This window comes from Oratosquilla oratoria, chromosome 19, assembly GCF_046742065.1.
Source record: "Oratosquilla oratoria isolate Oo_2021 chromosome 19, ASM4674206v1, whole genome shotgun sequence".
NCBI classification, from domain to species: Eukaryota; Metazoa; Arthropoda; class Malacostraca; order Stomatopoda; family Squillidae; genus Oratosquilla; species Oratosquilla oratoria.
Window position 1 is genome coordinate 55,464,406 of NC_134795.1, and position 17,500 is coordinate 55,481,905.

The following is a 17,500-nucleotide window of genomic DNA, read 5'->3' on the forward strand; positions in this document are numbered from 1 at the left end:
TAATTGAAGAACCTCAGAGAGAAATAGATAGATAGAGAGAGAGATAGAGAAATAGATAGATAGAGAGAGAGAGAGAGAGAGAGAGAGAGAGAGAGGCTGAGGTAGAGAGCGAGAGAGAGAAAGAGAAACATTCTGAGAAAGAGATTGAGAGAGAAAGAGAGAGAGAGAAAGAGAGAGAGAGAGAAAGAGAAAGTCTGAGAGAGAGAGAGAGAGAGAGAGAGAAAGAGAGAGAGAGAGAAAGAGAAAGTCTGAGAGAGAGAGAGAGAGAGATGAGAAGGAGAACGAGAGAGGAAAAGAAATTATTAAGAAAACTTTGTACTATTATTCTTAATAAAATATTTTCATCAGCCATGGTAAGGCCTTTACTTTTTCTCTACGTTACAAAGGCAACAAAGTTTGGTTAACATGGCCTTAGGGGATCTGTCCTTTTTTACGGGACAATGAATCAAGTTTCTTTAATACCAAGGAGAGTGTGTGTAATGCCACGGAGTTGAATCAAATCGCCTGGCGGCAACCAGAATAGAATGATAAGAACCATCCAGTACATAGAAAGGTTCTACTGCAACCCTTTGGGATGTGTGCCATATAGAAGACGATTAGAATCCTCTGGCGACAGAGAGGACGAAAGGATAAAGTACAATCCGGTGCGGAGGTAGTTAAGCTCACTCGATTTTCTTATTAAGCCGATAACCAGCGCTTCTATCCTTTGGGGGGAGAATAACGAACTGAAGATGCGGAGTCTTAGAGGAGGTAGAGGGAGCGAGACTAAAGGAAGGAAGGAGGAAGTAGAATAGACAAATAATTCTTTCCTAATTTGAGATCAGTTTAAAATTATAAAAGAATGCTTCATGCCTCTGGTTCGTAGGGGTCTTACTAAAGTCTCTAAATTAAAATTGAGTACGTTAGATTGGGTTTTCAGTACCTCCCATGGGGTTACTGAAGCGTTGCCATGGAGATGAAAAGAATTGCCTAATGGAGGACATCAACGGAAGGGGAAGGGACCAATGCCATTTTGTGAGATTTGTCCACAAATTTGTGTCTGAGAAATTTGCTCACACGGGATGTTTTGTGAACAAAATTATATGTTTGCAATGAATTTATTTGTGTATATAATAATTCCTTCTTTTTTGTGTGTGTGGGGGGGAAAGAATGTGGATATCCAGATTTCCCTGTGGGATTTTTTTGTGTGGAAAAAATATCACTCATTTGTGGGAATAGGCATAGATCACATTGGCAACACTGAAAGGAACCCCGGAACAGAGGGTTCCGAGTGCCTGCAAAGGAACTTTGATGCAGTAATGTCCTTTCGGCAAACTCCGTCAGTTTCATGCAGTCAATGTTTTAGGGACTGTAGTGACACCCTTACGGAACAGAGTCACACAGGAAGCTTTCATAATTGGGGACCGATTTCTACTCGTGGAAGAATACTGATCTCTTCTCTTTCTCAACCTCTCTCTCTCTCTCTCTCTCTCTCTCTCTCTCTCTCTCTCTCTCTCTCTCTCTCTCTCTCTCTCTCTCTCTCTCTCTCTCTCTCTCTCTCTCTCTCTTTCTCTCTCAGCCACTCTCTCTCTCTCTCTCTCTCTCTCAGCCACTCTCTATCTACCTACCTACCTATCTATCTATCTACCTATATAACTCTGTTCTTCAGCTTCTCTCTCTCCCTCCCCATCTCAGCCTCTCTCTCAACCTCTTTCTCACCCTGTCTCTCTCTCTCTCTCTCTCTCTCTCTCTCTCTCTCTCTCTCTCTGTCTCTCTCTCTCTCTCTCTAAGCTACAGCTCTCTTTTAGAAAATAAAAGGAAATAAATAAAAGAGAGGGAGGAGCGTGAGGAGCTCAAAGCCATTATGAGGTCAATACTAGGTCGGGCGGCCATTCTATCCGAGATCGAGGCGGATTTAACTGCGCGTGCCAGTGAGTTCGAGCAATTTATCTCGAAGTTCATTTGACCTCGAGAGCCATCACCGACAGAGGAACCTCTTCAATGCTGTGGACGTGATCTAAAGGATTTTTTTTTTCTTTTTTTTTTTTTGGTGGGGTCGTTGATAGAATTTGTTGGGAGTTTATTTTTTGTTTCTGCTGCCGTTAGGTGATTTTATTCAGATAAGGGGAGATTAGGGATCTGTCCTTCTCGTGTGGTTGCATTAGTGAGAATGATATTTATAAAACACACTTCACCGTGTAGAAAGGGTTGATACAACGCTAAACTGACGTGGTTGAGCATGTTAATCGCTTTTAATTAAACAGATTTTCTGGCTAACCCGAGGTGGTTTGATGAAAAAATAGAAATATATATCTCTGGCCTTCCATACTAAAAAGGATCTCGTGTTAAAAAAATATCGGCTAGAAAAACATGACGTCATGGGCACCTCTTGCGTCACGCCTGGCCGTTACTCTGTAACGGACACGAAAATGACCGTTACGTCTCTTCTTGTTTGGGTGTTCTATACACGTAATCTGTAGTCTTATCTTCAAAGTTGGGATCATACTGTATTCGCATCGTTTCTTGTCCACAGTTTTCTTATCGGGAATGAGGGGTATTGGGGAAAAGGGGGGGGGGGGGGTTGTCACCCCCTTAGTTGAATAAAATCGTTTGACGTCAACCAGAATTGGGTTGCTTAAGAAACGTTTTCGTCTTCTGTGATGGCCATAGGATTTTCAAAATTTTCTTTGTCTTGTACGAACCACGTGGTACGATTGTACACGTGGCATCAGGAAGGACGCGCTGCGACCTGAGCACACACCTGCCTGTGACAGCGTGACTCAACCTAACCTAATCCAATCTAATTATCCCTAATTATGCACTGCGAATCCCGTCCACGGGGTATACAGTATATATTAGTGTCGACCATATGTAAAGTTAGTATGGTTCTAACCTTACGAAGGACAAACACGCTAAACCTTTTTTACTTTTCGCCGCAGACACCCCCCCCCCGGCTACAGTCTCATTAACCTTCCCCCCTCTCTCTCTTCCCTCCCTCGCCTCCTTTTCTGATCAGCCATGTTGTTTATCTGTCGAGCTCGATAATAAAAAAACAAAAACATAACAAGAATAGGAAAGTGTGTTACAGTATCAGTAACATCATCGACACCAAACATCAATAGCAGTAATGATACCAGTGTCAACAAACACGAATAATAAACATTAATAGCAACACTTATAACAATAACAACAAAAACAACAAAAATAATAATATTAACAACAAGAATAACATCTACATTGACAACAATAACAAGAACAACAGTAACACAAACAACAACAACAACAACGACGACGACGACGACGACGACGACGACGACGACGAGCGACGACGATGACGACGACGACGACGACGACCGACGCGACGACGACGAAGACGACGACGACAACGAGAGCAAAATGATCGGAGTGAGTAAAACAGAATGCAAATATTCCTGCAGAATATATACATACTTTCATATACATTCCTGTCACAAGTCTTTCATACTTATGTTGCTAAACCAACACAATATAATATCATACATGCAACAAGATAGAAATTCCAGTAAAATGAAAAAAAAAAAAAAAAAAAATTGGATTCTTATGGAATGAAAGTTCTCCTTTCTACTGAACGAAATCACCTGTCTTTGTTCAATTACAATGAGAACTGAATAGATAAATATATCAATGGTAGACACAATCACATCAACTCCATTAGAACAATAATGTACTTTATATATTTTGATGATTGTCGTCAGGCGATTTTTATTTCATAGGGGGTGTGTCGTCGTACAGAGATCCCGTTGAGACTACTTAGGTCAGGAGTGGGGAACCTTTGTAAGCATGGGTGTCAAAATCACAATAATATTTTATACAGATTTTCTCGCGTGCTAACAGAGTAACATAAATGACAGGCCTACATACAATTATGAATCTCTTTCCTTCACCTCCTAGATCCCTCAATCCTCCGCCCAGAGCAGCATGCGGTTTCCAATGGTCATACAAAAGAAGGTGGAGATTCATCAATTATTTGTTCTAAGTTGAGCCCTGGGTTCTGCACGCGTGCCAAGGGTTGCCCATCCATGGCCTGGGGTTCTATGCGATCCCCTTTGTTGCCGTCAGATGATTTTATTCAGTTGCTGAATCGTCAGAAGCGTTTGTTCCTGTGACCTCCAACTCGAACCTCATTGTACTGAAAGTTTAGTCTTAACAGCCCCATGCAGGACCTGACTATCCCCTGAGGAACGATAGCGCCTTTGGGCCCCACCACGTTGGCCTTATCTGGCTGGTTAAAGTAGTATGTTTGACAGAGTCTGTAGGTCTAATTATGTTGTGTTTGAATGTGTGTGATTGTGAATGTAGTATTTAATAATTGCCAGTTTCACTTTACTGATTAAGTGGAGCTTACGGCAGGAGGCGTTGAATAGCTGCGGTCGAAGCCACCACCTCTACCCTATTATGCGACCGGGCAGGTTACAGACGCTGCTGGGAATTGGAGAGGAGTGCGGGATTCGAACCCACAACTAAGCGAATGCGAGTACAGCACGCTTCCAATTATGCCACTAGGGCACCTGGTATCATAATTTTGAAATGGGATACTGGTATGCGGCACCTCTGATCGGGAGGGAGGTAGGGAGGGGGAGGGGGTCATTGAATACTGGGTGGGAAACGTTAAGAAGATGGGCCAAATGTCTGGGAACAGGATAAGGATAATATGGAACTCTTCCTTTTGTTCCTCTGTTGTGAACTAATGTCCTTTACACAGACATTTGTTCCATTTTATCCTTAACCTTTCCTGTTCCCAGACATTTGGTCCACCTTTTCCTTAACCTTTCATGTATTAAGTGACTCCACTGTAGGAAAGAGGCCAAACGCAGCGTATAGGATCCAATATATTTCTGAAGAAGCCCTGCTGGGCGAAACGTCAAATATACTGGATCCCATACTCTGCGTTTGGCCTCTTTCCTACAGTGCTGTTGCAGTCGTTGCTGCCTTTACTCAAGTGACTCCACTCTCTACCCACCTCCCTCTGTTCCTCTTATTTAATCTCAGTCATGTGTAATAGGACTATGTACTTGAAGAAGCTGTGTTAAGCGAAATGTCGAACAGGCGCCGTCCTCACATGTTGCCTATTTCGGTAACTGCCACTTCCATATAAGGATCAGGAAGCCATGATTGGTCCGTTTCTTGGAGGGACAAACCCGATACCTCTGTGTACGAATTAGTATAGCTATCCAATACTCTACGCAGGTTTTGTATTTCTTGTATTACTTATATTCATGCAATATGTTTTAGGTTTTTAATGTAATCTCAGAAGGATTACAGAATACCAATGAAAAGATTATGTTATATGGTTCCTTTTGAGAGTTAAGAGTTAAGCTTAACTCAGTTGAGCATGTCTTGGTTAAGACATATCATTGAAGAAAAGGACAACTTTACGAAAGTATGTACAGAAACAGAAGGTATTGTTTGATAACTTAATGTAGAAAATTTACAGTAAAAATCTGGACAGCATCAACATCACATATGGCCATACAAGAGAATATGAAAATAACATTTAGTAGAAAAGAGAAACATTGATAATAAATACTTTGAGAAATGGTCTATTGCCGTCGTTGTCGTCGTCGTCGCTGTCGTTCTCGTAACAGGTAAAGGTGCTATCACACTGGGCTATTTTTCCTTCAACAGTTGGATGTGAAGGAGGAAAATAGTCTTCCTCCAGCATATCAAATGACATTCTATGTAAACTATTGGAGGAAAGATAGCCCAGTGTGATAACCCGTCAATAGTCCTTGTCCACACCATGGAAACTCTCTCCATGAACTCTAAACATATGAACACACAGGATGTCAGGAGAGAGATGAACGTTGAAAAGATTGTCTTTGTTCAATTACAATGGGGTGTTCAATCCGCCAAACCATAAATGTACATTTAATCCTTCAACTGGGCACAGGCGAGTCTTCAGACCTGAATGAAATCCTCTGGCGAGAACCAGGAAAATATATCAAAACTCTTCTCTGCCCCTCAAGGGACTAGAGATAAAAATTGTGACGTCAAACTTGACGCGAACGTCTTATTGGTGGAGAGTGAGGGTCTAGGAAACTCCTTTTCTGTGACACGTTCCAAGACAGCATCACTAGTCCCAAGTCGTTGCAAGGATGACAGGTGATCTTACAGAACATCCCCGAGGATCAAACTCGGGCCTCCACAAAGGGAAACAGGAACCGAAGGTCCTACAACCGCCTAGGGTCGTTACAGGAACAGGTCAGCTCACTTCATAAAGCTAACGATTTGATGTCATGAGAAGGCGTTTAAGTTGAGACGAAAGGAATGAACAAATCGCAAATCGAACCAGTCATGATCTAACTTTCCTTCTGGGGTGAACTGTCCTGTTCTTGATTAGACCGTGTGCCAACTGGGCATTTGTTTATAAACCGGGTTGCCGTCAGGAATCTCAAATCTTCCGGCAGCAAAATGGTCATTTCTTGTCAGAAGTCTACGCAGATACGACTCTACGAGTTTGGTTTTCACATATAACAAGGTGTTAAAAGCACGTTTGTGAGCAAATGTTTACAAATATATCCACACATGACTGCTTGAAGAATCCATGGCATGGATGTTTTCTGTTTTTCAATGTTTTTTCTTCTTCTTTGCCAACCCCTCTACTGCCATTAGGTACTTTGTAGGTCTGTTTTTTTTTTCTAACTTCCGACGATTTTTTTCCTGGCTAGGGCAGAACACAAGCGAAGGATTGATGTTGAAGTGTTGTATGAAATATGCACGAATGGCTGCAAGTGCCTTAGCATCAACTAAACCATCACATATGAAAAGAACACTCTAAAGGCCTTGTTCAAGCGACTCAGTTGTTTGTTAGAGACCTGATGCTTTGTAAACAAACTACTGCCCTTCCGGTAACACAAACAATGTAATTAACAGTTAAACAACACCAAACTCGAGTTCAGAGATTCCATTTTCCTGACGAAGAACGTCGATCGAGGTGTGAAACTTCTACGGATCTAGTAAAGGTGTTTCACGGTAACAAGTTGCGGAACAGGACCGGTCGGGGAGCGGAGAGAGATCCTTGATGGACTCCTCGCTTGACGAAGTCTCGATATTCTCTGCCAGAGGGGCGGTGCGGTGCGGAGTACATTCCTAACCTCGATTTTGATCTGTAGGATGGTTCAAGAAGGATTCACAAAACGCACTAGAACCAAACGCTGTAGGAGCCGGTCAAATGTTAATCGGTATTTCATTAAAAGTGTGAAGTGCGGAGGGATCGTTCGGTAGACCGGTCGAGGAATCATCGACAGTAGGAAGAGTGTGGTTGTTTAGGTGTAGAGGTTATCGTTTTCACACACACACACACACACACACACACACACACACACACACACACACACACACACACACACACACACACACACACACACACACACACACACACACACACACACACACACCTTACACTACAGTGTGGATCCTCCCATGCCGTCGGACGATTTGATTAAAAATATTCACAAACTTCGTTGCTGTACTTCATGTGACACGAGGGTGTCATGGCTATCGTACAGAAACCTTTCCCTCTGTTCTCACCAGTCGACTATTTAGTCTTTATATGGGATGTTTCGCTGAAATGTACTAACATGCACCATTAAACTGATGCTTGGAATCGCCAAGTTTTTGACGTTTTAAGTTAACTTGCTAAAAAAACAATCACTTTGATAACAACAAAAGATACTCGTAGGACAAGGAGGAAGCCTAGGCGGAGAAGGTCCTCTTGAGCTTTTTCTTTGTTTTTCTGAGGTTGGGGTGGAACGAAAAGCTCCTTTTGTAGGTCTTGGAAAGGTGGAGCAGGTTGACTTGCGAGTTGTTGGTGGAGGTGGACAGGCTGGCCGAATCCACCGAGGGAGTGTGGTTGGCCTGGGCGTGGTGAACTTGAGCCAGGACGTTGGCGAGGTTGTTTTGGGTGTTGTAGTTGTCGTCGATGAGGAAAACAGGCCGAAGACTCCCCTGGAGCTTGTCCTCCGCCGCCGCGACCTCGCAGTCCGAAGGGCTTCGGACTCTCCCGTCTATCACCAACGACGGAAGGAACTGCGTAGATCCGCGCTTCTGGTCCTGACAGTTCTTGGCCTGGAGCTGGTGCTGGAGTTTCTGGAGTTGACGATGACGAATAGTATCCAGCGGTAGCTGGATAGGAACACCTCTGAGGAACTGGCCCAGTTGGCAGTAGGCGCTACGGTGCTTGTCATTACTGACAACGTAGATGAAGTTATTCGCCATATACTGGACCCAGTAGAGGCAGTAGAGAATGACCCCGAGCTCTCTCTGAAAGGAGTGACAGAACATCACGTTGTAGATGCAGATCGGGATTACGCATACGAGGTAAACGAAGAGCACCCCGAGGATCATACGTATCGTTCTGCTCTTCCGAAGGCTCATGGCTATCTGGGTTCTCTTGGTGCTGCAAAAGACGAAGAAAAGGAATTAGTTTAAAGGATACAACTTCAGGGATTGAAGACGTCAAAATACACACCATGTAAGGACGGACCCCTTGTTAGTGCAATGTGTCTTGTGTTGCACCTTCATCAAGTAGATCTAAAACAAGCCAGACGTCTTACTAATAGAGGCTCCGTCCACATATGGTGCCTTTTCGCAGAGTGAAGACATGTGGAGTAAAAATAGTGATTAATCATTTCTTTCCCGAGATCGACCTACATGGTGTGTTCTCGATGTCAAGAGATCATCCATTACGACTTTATCGTGGCTTTTGTCATGGGATTCTATTCATGTGAAAGAAGCCAACGGTGAAAGTGTTCATCACTGCGTGAAGCTCAGAGCACAAAACAACACTCTAGACGCCACATAAAAACTTAAATAAATCTGAAGATTATCCGAAGAGTAACTAAGGGACGGATACTAACCCGATAAGCTTTGCTCTATGCCGGAAGGTTGAAGGCACTGGGACTATCGACGATGAAGGAAAGAAGGGTGAGAAGGGTTTGATATAATCACACTGTGCAAATACGTCATTAAAAAGGAGGTGGGAGTGGTTGCTAGACAATTACACTGTACAACAAATTTCAGGATTAAGAAAAAAAACATAGTTCTCATGTGCGTTTTTTATTATGAAGTTCAGTGTGCTGAATTCAAATTTGATAACAAAAATTTCATGCCACGTCACAATTTTTTGTAAATCGCTTTTTTAATAATTATGCAATTAATAGAGATTTCCAAGGTTCCATAAATGTATTTTGCTCCCAAAGTCAGATTAAATGTCTTCATTGTATTTATTTAATTAATATATAATGAATCGGGTTTTTTGTTAGCTTTATATGATGTATTTACATACTATCTATTATTTTCTTCTTTTATAAGACGTCTCAGGCGTGTCACGCTTCAGGTTCCAACAGAAGTCAGCCAGCATAGCAGGGCTCCATTTTCCCTTGTACCTGTTTTCCATTGACGCTATATCTTGATGGAACCTCTCTCCATGTTCATCACTCACATCTGCTGCATTCTCTGGGAAGAAGGACAGATGAGAATGAAGAAAGTGTATCTTCAGTGACATATTGCATCCGAGATCTTGGTAGCATTTGATTAGCCTCTCCACTTTACGCTCTCGCTGGGACTCTTGGTGCTTTCCCAGAAGCCCTTTGCATACATCTTTGAATGCATGCCAGGCCGCTAGCTCAGGTTCATCCATTGTCGCCTCAAAGTCCTCGTCATTTATAAGCTTGCGAATCTGAGGGCCTACAAATATACCCTCTTTAATCTTGGCATCACTAATTTTAGGGAAGATCCCTTTGAGATACTGGAAACATGGCTTGTTATGTTGCAGTGATTTGGTAAATTGCACTGTAGGTTTTATATGCAGTGGTGGCAAAATGATTTTCTCCTTCTTAACTAGTGGCTCATGAATTACATTATGGCATCCAAGCGTCATAGATTCCCGAGATGGCCATTCTGAGCGTATATAATGTTCTGATCTGGCCCTACTGTCCCCACTTGCAAAGAAAGCACATAAAATTTGGTGTATCCAGTTTGTAGCCATTAAGTATGGCTACTACTTTCAAGTCTGCACAAATTAACCACTCATGCTCTTTGTAACTTATGCGGTCTAGAATAAAAGCAAGGTTCTCATATGTCTCTCTTAAAATGACTGAGTAAGCAACTGAAACTGAAGGCATGGTGTTCCCAATGTGCAACAGAACTGCTTTTATACTGTAAAGGGATCCATCTATGAATAGCCTCCACTCATTGGGTTCATAGGACAGCTCAAGGGCACTGAATAGGCCTCTGATATCATTACAATAAGTCAAGTTGTTTTCCAAAGTGAAGAAATCCTGTAGATTTGCAGAACGCTTCCTAAATACTGTAATTCGATCTTCTTCATCCAACAGGTGCCATTGTTGCAAACGTGAGGCCAGGAGTTCACTCTGTTGCTTAGTAAGTGTTAGATCACGAACTAGATCATTGAGTTCTGGTTGGGTGATGAGGTGTGGTTTCTTATCAGATTCAAGTTGTGTCGTATACGTTGCATCTTGAGATTCTGAATCGTCTGAGTTGCTCGTGTCATCGCTTGGTAGTTCAGAGGGCGGCTGTGGTACAGGAATATCACTTGAATGTAGAACTGGGCGAATAGCAGACTGAAGATCTGGATACACGATAGATTTCTTGCCTTTTCTGTTGCGACCTGCAGGAAAATAAAATAAAATCAGACTAAAAATGGATACTATTGGTTGTGATCACGTGCAAAAATAGTGGAAGTGCAACTTATTATGTATTTCGATCTTTTTTATTGATAAATCTCTTGAAAAAATATATAAAAACAGTAAAAAATAAACACTGAACACCCACCTTTAATATCTGTTAAGCAAAAGTAGCAATCTCTTGAATGGTCCTTTGACCCCCTCCAGACTATTGGTAAGCCAAACATGAGGCCAGGCTCTTTCCCTTTCACCCAGGCAGAAAGGGAACTTGTACCCCTGACACAACATAAGTTAGGTGCCCAGCGTTTGTCCACTTTATATCTAAAGTACAGCTCATAAAGTTTCCTTACATGTGGAATAAATTCTCTCTTGTATTGCCTTAATGTAACTGGTCCACATATATAACAAAACTTGTCTGGCGAATTCTTGCATTCTCTAGGCATCTTAACTCTGTATCCTGTTAAGAAAAAAAAACACATAGCTATGTGAAAAATTATATAAATGGTAAAAGCAACAAAAAATACCGTTCAGATAGACATTGCGGGCACTGCTATTTACGAAGAACTGGGAGGGTCACAGAAAGAAACGGATGTTATATTCGTGATCTACGCAAAAAATAACTCTAGAAAAGGATAGTCTCATTTCCGTTTTTTTTTTCATTGTTATACAGTGTTATCAGAGTTTAATTTTTACTATTAATGTCTTGTATAATTGTACATGTACACACACACACACACACACACACACACACACACACACACACACACACACACACACACACACACACACACACACATATATATATATATATATATATATATATATATATATATATATATATATATATATATATGCAAAATAACCACAGGAGAAAGGAAACTTGCAGACAGTAAGTACTTTCGTATATTACATCTTCAGACTAAATGACAGAGATACAGAGTTGGGTTTAAATATAAGTATCAGGTGCAACCATAGGGGGGAAGGGGGGAGACAATACAATGTGAGGAGGGGGGATGACCTTACCCCTATCGACCTGACCAACACATAAGGCTCAATCTGGCGGAAAGATCTCGGTGACCATTTGGGTTACCAATTTATCACATTTAAAATGACCATAGCTTAAGTTTATATTTTTGTCAAACGTGCCTGAATTGGTAACCCAAATGGTAACCAAGATCTTTCCGCCAGATTGAGCCTTATGTGTTGGTCAGGTCGATACGGGTAAGGTCATCCCTACTCCCCATATTGTATTGTTTCCCCCTTTCCCCCTATGGTTGCACCTGATACTTATATTTAAACCCAACTCTGTATCTCTGTCATTTAGTCTGAAGATGTAATATACGAAAGTACTTACTGTCTACAAGTTTCCTTTCTCCTGTGGTTATTTTGCATTTTTGTATCACGGTGATGTGATTGCTTGCAATATATATATATATATATATATATATATATATATATATATATGTATATGTATATATATATATATATATATATATATAAATATATATTCGAAGAAACCCCCATGCCTACTCACCCATGCCAACTCAAATAACATCATTAGTTGCAAAACAGAATAAAAGAATAACAGTGGTACCACTAATGGCGAAGAAAATACTAATGACCTAAATCTAGACACACTTTCGACATTCATATGGTAAACAACAGTGAAAAATAATAACAACAACAGCGTCCTGGAGGAGTCTGCATGATGGTGCGGCAGCTGCAGAAGACATGAAGTCATATTCCGAGTTCTCGAATGACAATTTATAATTTGGCGTACGACAGTTTATATTCTGGCGTTTGCTGACACATGTCTTTTCAAAAACAAAAATGACCCACACAGCTTCAAGCTTCCCATGTACTCCACAATGTCTTTCACAATTTGAAGAAAATGAATAAATAAATAGATAAAAAATAAAATGAAATAAATAAAATAAGATAAAATGAATAGATAAGATGAGTAAATAGTAAAAGATGAATCAATAGATAAGTAAGTAGATAAACAAATAGATAAATAAATTGATAAATAGGTAAATATGAAAAATGGAAATGAACTAATTAGATAAATACATAAATAGACGCATAAATGAATAAAAAGGTAGATAAATAAAAACTGAGATAAACAGATAAAGACAATAAGTTGTTGAATTGCAGTTTTCAAATAGCGTCAAGTTACATTTTCGTTTTTTCTAATCCTTTCGTCAAATTTATATGCGCATGCGCCTTTGACCAAAGTTGTTATACTTAGGAAGTCTTTTAATCAAACGCTCACCAACCGCCATTTGTGTAGACGTTTGAGCCGAGGACATAAACCCACTTCAGGAATTTGCCCAGGACAAAGCACCACCGGTACCCGAAATGAGTTTATGTCCTGGGCTCAAACGTCAGCACAAGTGACGGTTGGCGAGTGTTGGATGAAGAGACATAGGCGTACTTTAGAGACTAACGTTTCTCCTCCTTTAGTAAATCGCTGCGGACTCTCTGGAAGTCACCATGATTATACTGTTTCCATTATCTCGTAACCCACAAGGTGTTGTCTGCCGTGTTGTCGCGTACTGAATCAAAACATTCATCATATGCCGAAAGCTGTCCACTACCCCGAGTATGTTAACATGGAATGTTCTAAATGCATATTGATTTTTTCATTAAATGGTAGGTGATACGAGTAATTGTTATACATGTAAAGAAAAGAAGAGACTTGTTAAACGATGTGGCATCTCAGGTCAGGCGACGTTGCCCCGGACCTAGGAATTTCCGTGGGGTTGGGGGTGGGGGGGGTGGGGTCGCTGAGTCACAGGTGCGCGGGTCACTCATTCATCCTTTGTCAGTCACTTTAATTATACCGGTCATACATGCAAGTATAAAGAAAACGTTGTCTCCCCCGTTTTCTTTGGAGATGGTTTAGACGTGGCAACGCTGCTGGTTTTGCCGGCCACATCCTATGGGGCACCAGATAATGGAAGAAGTAGTTTCCAAATCTTTACCGGTTTCACACAGTAAATAAGGAAGTACATTTTGTCACAGGAAGACACGGAAACTTCCATGAAAATTAAGAGATGGGCTGGCGAGATGCGTAGAGAAACTGAGGTTTGTCTCGAAGAAATGATGAGAATTTACTTTAACTGAATAAAGTAAACTAGGTACAGAAAGTTTAATCTCTGGTGCTGGAGAGGTTATACTTGGTTGAATATTAAGAGGGAAATAGGCAGGAACTGGTTTACCAACAGCATGGTTAGCGAATAGAATAAACTTAGTAACTATGTAGTGAACGTTGAAACAATTAGTTGTTTTAAGAGAAGATAACTTTATGGATGGGGATGACAGGTGATATGGGACATGGAACTGCCTACTGTGGGCCTTATGGTCTCCTGCAGTCTCCTCCATTCTTATGTATATAAGATATAGGGATAATGGAGATAATCTTTAGCTCTTGTCACTATAGTAAAGGTCTTCTTTCGGCTAAATTTGTAACTTTTTGATCCACTGAAGGCGTTCCACCATCTGTTCATTTTCTTCGTCTTTCGTCAGTGTAAGGATTAATGAAAATTGCAGATGTAAACGGAAATATGTGCAGACTGGGTTAGAGAATCTGCAGAGGTTATGTGCACTCGACCTAAATAAATTCCAAGGGACTCGCTTGCTTTTATGGATATAAGGATTCTGTCAATCCCTACACCTACAATTGTATTATATATGTATGATATATATATATATATATATATATATATATATAAATAATACACACATATATACATATATATGTATACGTATATATATGTGTGTATATATGTGCATATATATATATATATATATATATATATATAATACACACATATATACATATATATGTATACGTATATATATGTGTGTATATATGTGCATATATATATATATATATATATATATATACATATACATATACATATATATGGTTTGGGTTCGTTACAAACGGAGTACTTTTTGATTCAGAGAATTTGATGTAGTCTGCCCTTACTACGAACCCTATTGCTGTCGGTAGGATTCAAACTGTCTCCACTCCCGACCTCCGCCACATGTAACGACGCTCTAACCTGCTCGCCCAGCGAGAATCTTGGCTATAAATGTACGTATTGGCTAAATAGAGAGAGAGAGAGAGAGAGAGAGAGAGAGAGAGAGAGAGAGAGAGAGAGAGAGAGAGAGAGAGAGAGAGAGAGAGAGAGAGAGAGAGAGAGAGAGAGAGAGAGAGAGACTATTCACGATGGACTAAAATGTTAACAATGTAAGTAAATAACGACACAGCCACAGTTGAGTCGCCAACTATTGTACTTTGGACAAAAGATTCAGCTAAACAGGACATGACCAATTTGGATAAGCGTACAGATGCCCCTTAAGTACAACATGAACACGAGTATATATTAAATTTATCTATTTGTTTTGATATATATCTATCTATTTTTATGTATTTATTAGTTACTTAATTATCTAATCTATTTGTTTATTTTCTTTTTGCATACGTAAAAATGTAAAACACTGAAAAATTTTGTGAATTTGAAAAAAGAGAAAAATATTCATGTTTATGCGATTCTGTTTGTGGCGTCAAGCCCATCGCTCCTGATTTGTAGACTACCACGGGGATGAATAAAATCGCATGGCGACAAAAGAGAGGAAAGTTCATAAGTGACAAACGGCCCTGAAGGGCCCTCCCTCGATGCCAAAGAGATGAATGAATTCGCCTGGCGGCAGACAGAAAAAAGGTGGGGGGAATTGACATAATCTACGGTCGGTCATGCAGAAAGAGGTAGTTGCAACATGCAATGCAATATCCTTTATGACGTGTCTTGGACTGCCATGAAGGAAGCGGAGCGCTTTCTTCCTCCGCTGTGGGCTTCAAATAACCAAGAATACTTTTCAATTTTGTGACGGCGAGGATGTCGTTCTTTCCTTCCAGGGTATCGCGATATGAAAGAACGAGAAAGTGGGGGTGAGGTATACGTTTACCGATTGCCGGGAAGGCGCTGGGTTTTGTCAAAGATCTACAATAGCAGGTGAGGGCCTGAGGCAGATAAAGACTTTTTACGGGCAGCTTCGAAGGGTCACATTATCGCGGAATCCCCACAGATCATTCCAGGGTTTTAATTTCTTTCAGATGTATGTTATAATTTGTCTGTTTTGTTATCATTTATCTGTTTATTATTATTTGCTTGATTCTCATTTATCATTAGTTATGTCAATTTGTTATTATTTACTATTTACCTGTTTGTTTATTACTTAACTATACCTATGCATTTATGTATTTCACTTATCATTTACATTATTATAGTTTTTATTTATTCGTTTATTCATCTATCATTATTATGATTTTTTATCGCATCCGACCTAGATATGGACCAAAAGGTCTCCTGTCGGCATGCTCCGCCATTGTAATCAAATCCTTTGTATGTTAATATTAATTTCGACACCTTTGCAGATGGCTGAACGTGCTAATATTTATTTGGTTGGCATTTTTGTGTGAATATTTTGATTATGGGGGTCCCTTTCTGTGTGGACTCGCTTGGCTGGTGCTCAGACTACCCACAGCTTTTTAATTCGGAGTTGGGAAAGGCTACGTGGACGAAGAATATGGTCAAGAACTAACAAGACAGGAAGTTGGTGGGGATGATGTAAACGTTTACCTGATTCCGATGAGTCGTTGGCTGCTGTTGTAGACCTGGCAGAGGATGGCCATGTAACCGACGAAGATGAAGATGCAAGGAACCATGCTCTCGATGGTGAAGAAGAGTATACGAGGATTGATCATGTTCCTGTCTGGGTTGCAGAAGTCGCACTTGAAGGTCAAGCTGTTGAAGCTGAAGTTTCCGAACTTCTGCAAGAAATCATGGAGGGGCGTTAGTTGGGTAGGAAGGGGGAGACTTCGATGGAGGCGGAAGGAGAAGAAGAAGAAGAAGGAAGAGGAAATTGAGGTAAGGAGGAGGAGGAAGAGGAGGAGGAGGAGGTGGAGAAGGGATTTGTCAGGCTGTTTTGATGACTTCAAAACAATTGGAAAGGACGCTGACGGCGTCGCCTGGAGAGAGAGAGAGAGAGAGAGAAAAAAAAAGCACTACATCCTCTCCTTCTCACACCACGGAGCTCCATCGTTCCGTCAAAAAAGTTTTCGCATTTTCGAGCTGCGCTCTCCAAAGCAGAGATTTAACAGCACGTTGTGGTATATATACGTGTTAAGGGCATAGTACGATTGTCATGCATTGTACTTGTGATTAGATTGGGAAATACATGCTTTTCACCTATGATATCTATTAAAATTTATTGAAAATATTGTATTAATTGAACTTTCTTTGTGGTCGTGTAAGTTTTCCCCGCCAATCCAAAGTGGCGTCAGTTTCTATTACGCCTTCAGAGCGGACTCACGTTTTTGTTTTAGTTTTTTACATTATAAGATTAATACACTATTTTCCCTTGTAATATACTTTTATTAGTTACCCGCGTACAAAACGTCCGACATTTTTGCCTGAGTCATCGAATACGCGCGAGATTTGATGACGGCATGGCAACTTGATGAAGAATGACAAGCATCTAGCAGCATTGCATCAGGGAAGGCCAGGGGTGGGGGGGGGGAGGAGAGGAGGGAGGGGGCAGGAGAAAGGGAAGGTGGGGGCAGGGGTAAGGTAGGATGGAGCAAAGGACAGGAGAAGGGAAGGATGGGGACAAGAAGAGTGGAGGATGGGGCGAAGGATAGGAGGATTGGGAAAAGAGTAAGGTAGGATGGAGTGAAGGACAGGATGATTGGGACAAGAGGAGAGGAGGATGGGGACAAGAGTAAGGTAGGATGGGGCGAGGAACAGGAGGATTGGGACAAGAGG

The 17,500-nt window shown here is 41.0% G+C and overlaps 1 protein-coding gene across 2 annotated transcripts in view; it reads right to left on the reverse strand.

Moving 5' to 3' along the window:
• Positions 1-7,302: 7,302 nt before the first annotated feature.
• Positions 7,303-17,500, reverse strand: part of LOC143035904 (uncharacterized) — a 56,773-nt gene continuing 46,575 nt past the window's right edge. For both annotated transcript variants that reach the window (XM_076203105.1, XM_076203106.1), the window contains exons 5-6: positions 16,316-16,506; positions 7,303-8,416 (exon numbers count right to left, since the gene is read on the reverse strand). In XM_076203105.1, the coding sequence (XP_076059220.1) occupies positions 7,714-8,416; positions 16,316-16,506 (894 nt within the window). In that variant the 3' untranslated portion in view covers positions 7,303-7,713. The remainder of the gene's footprint in view (positions 8,417-16,315; positions 16,507-17,500) is intronic.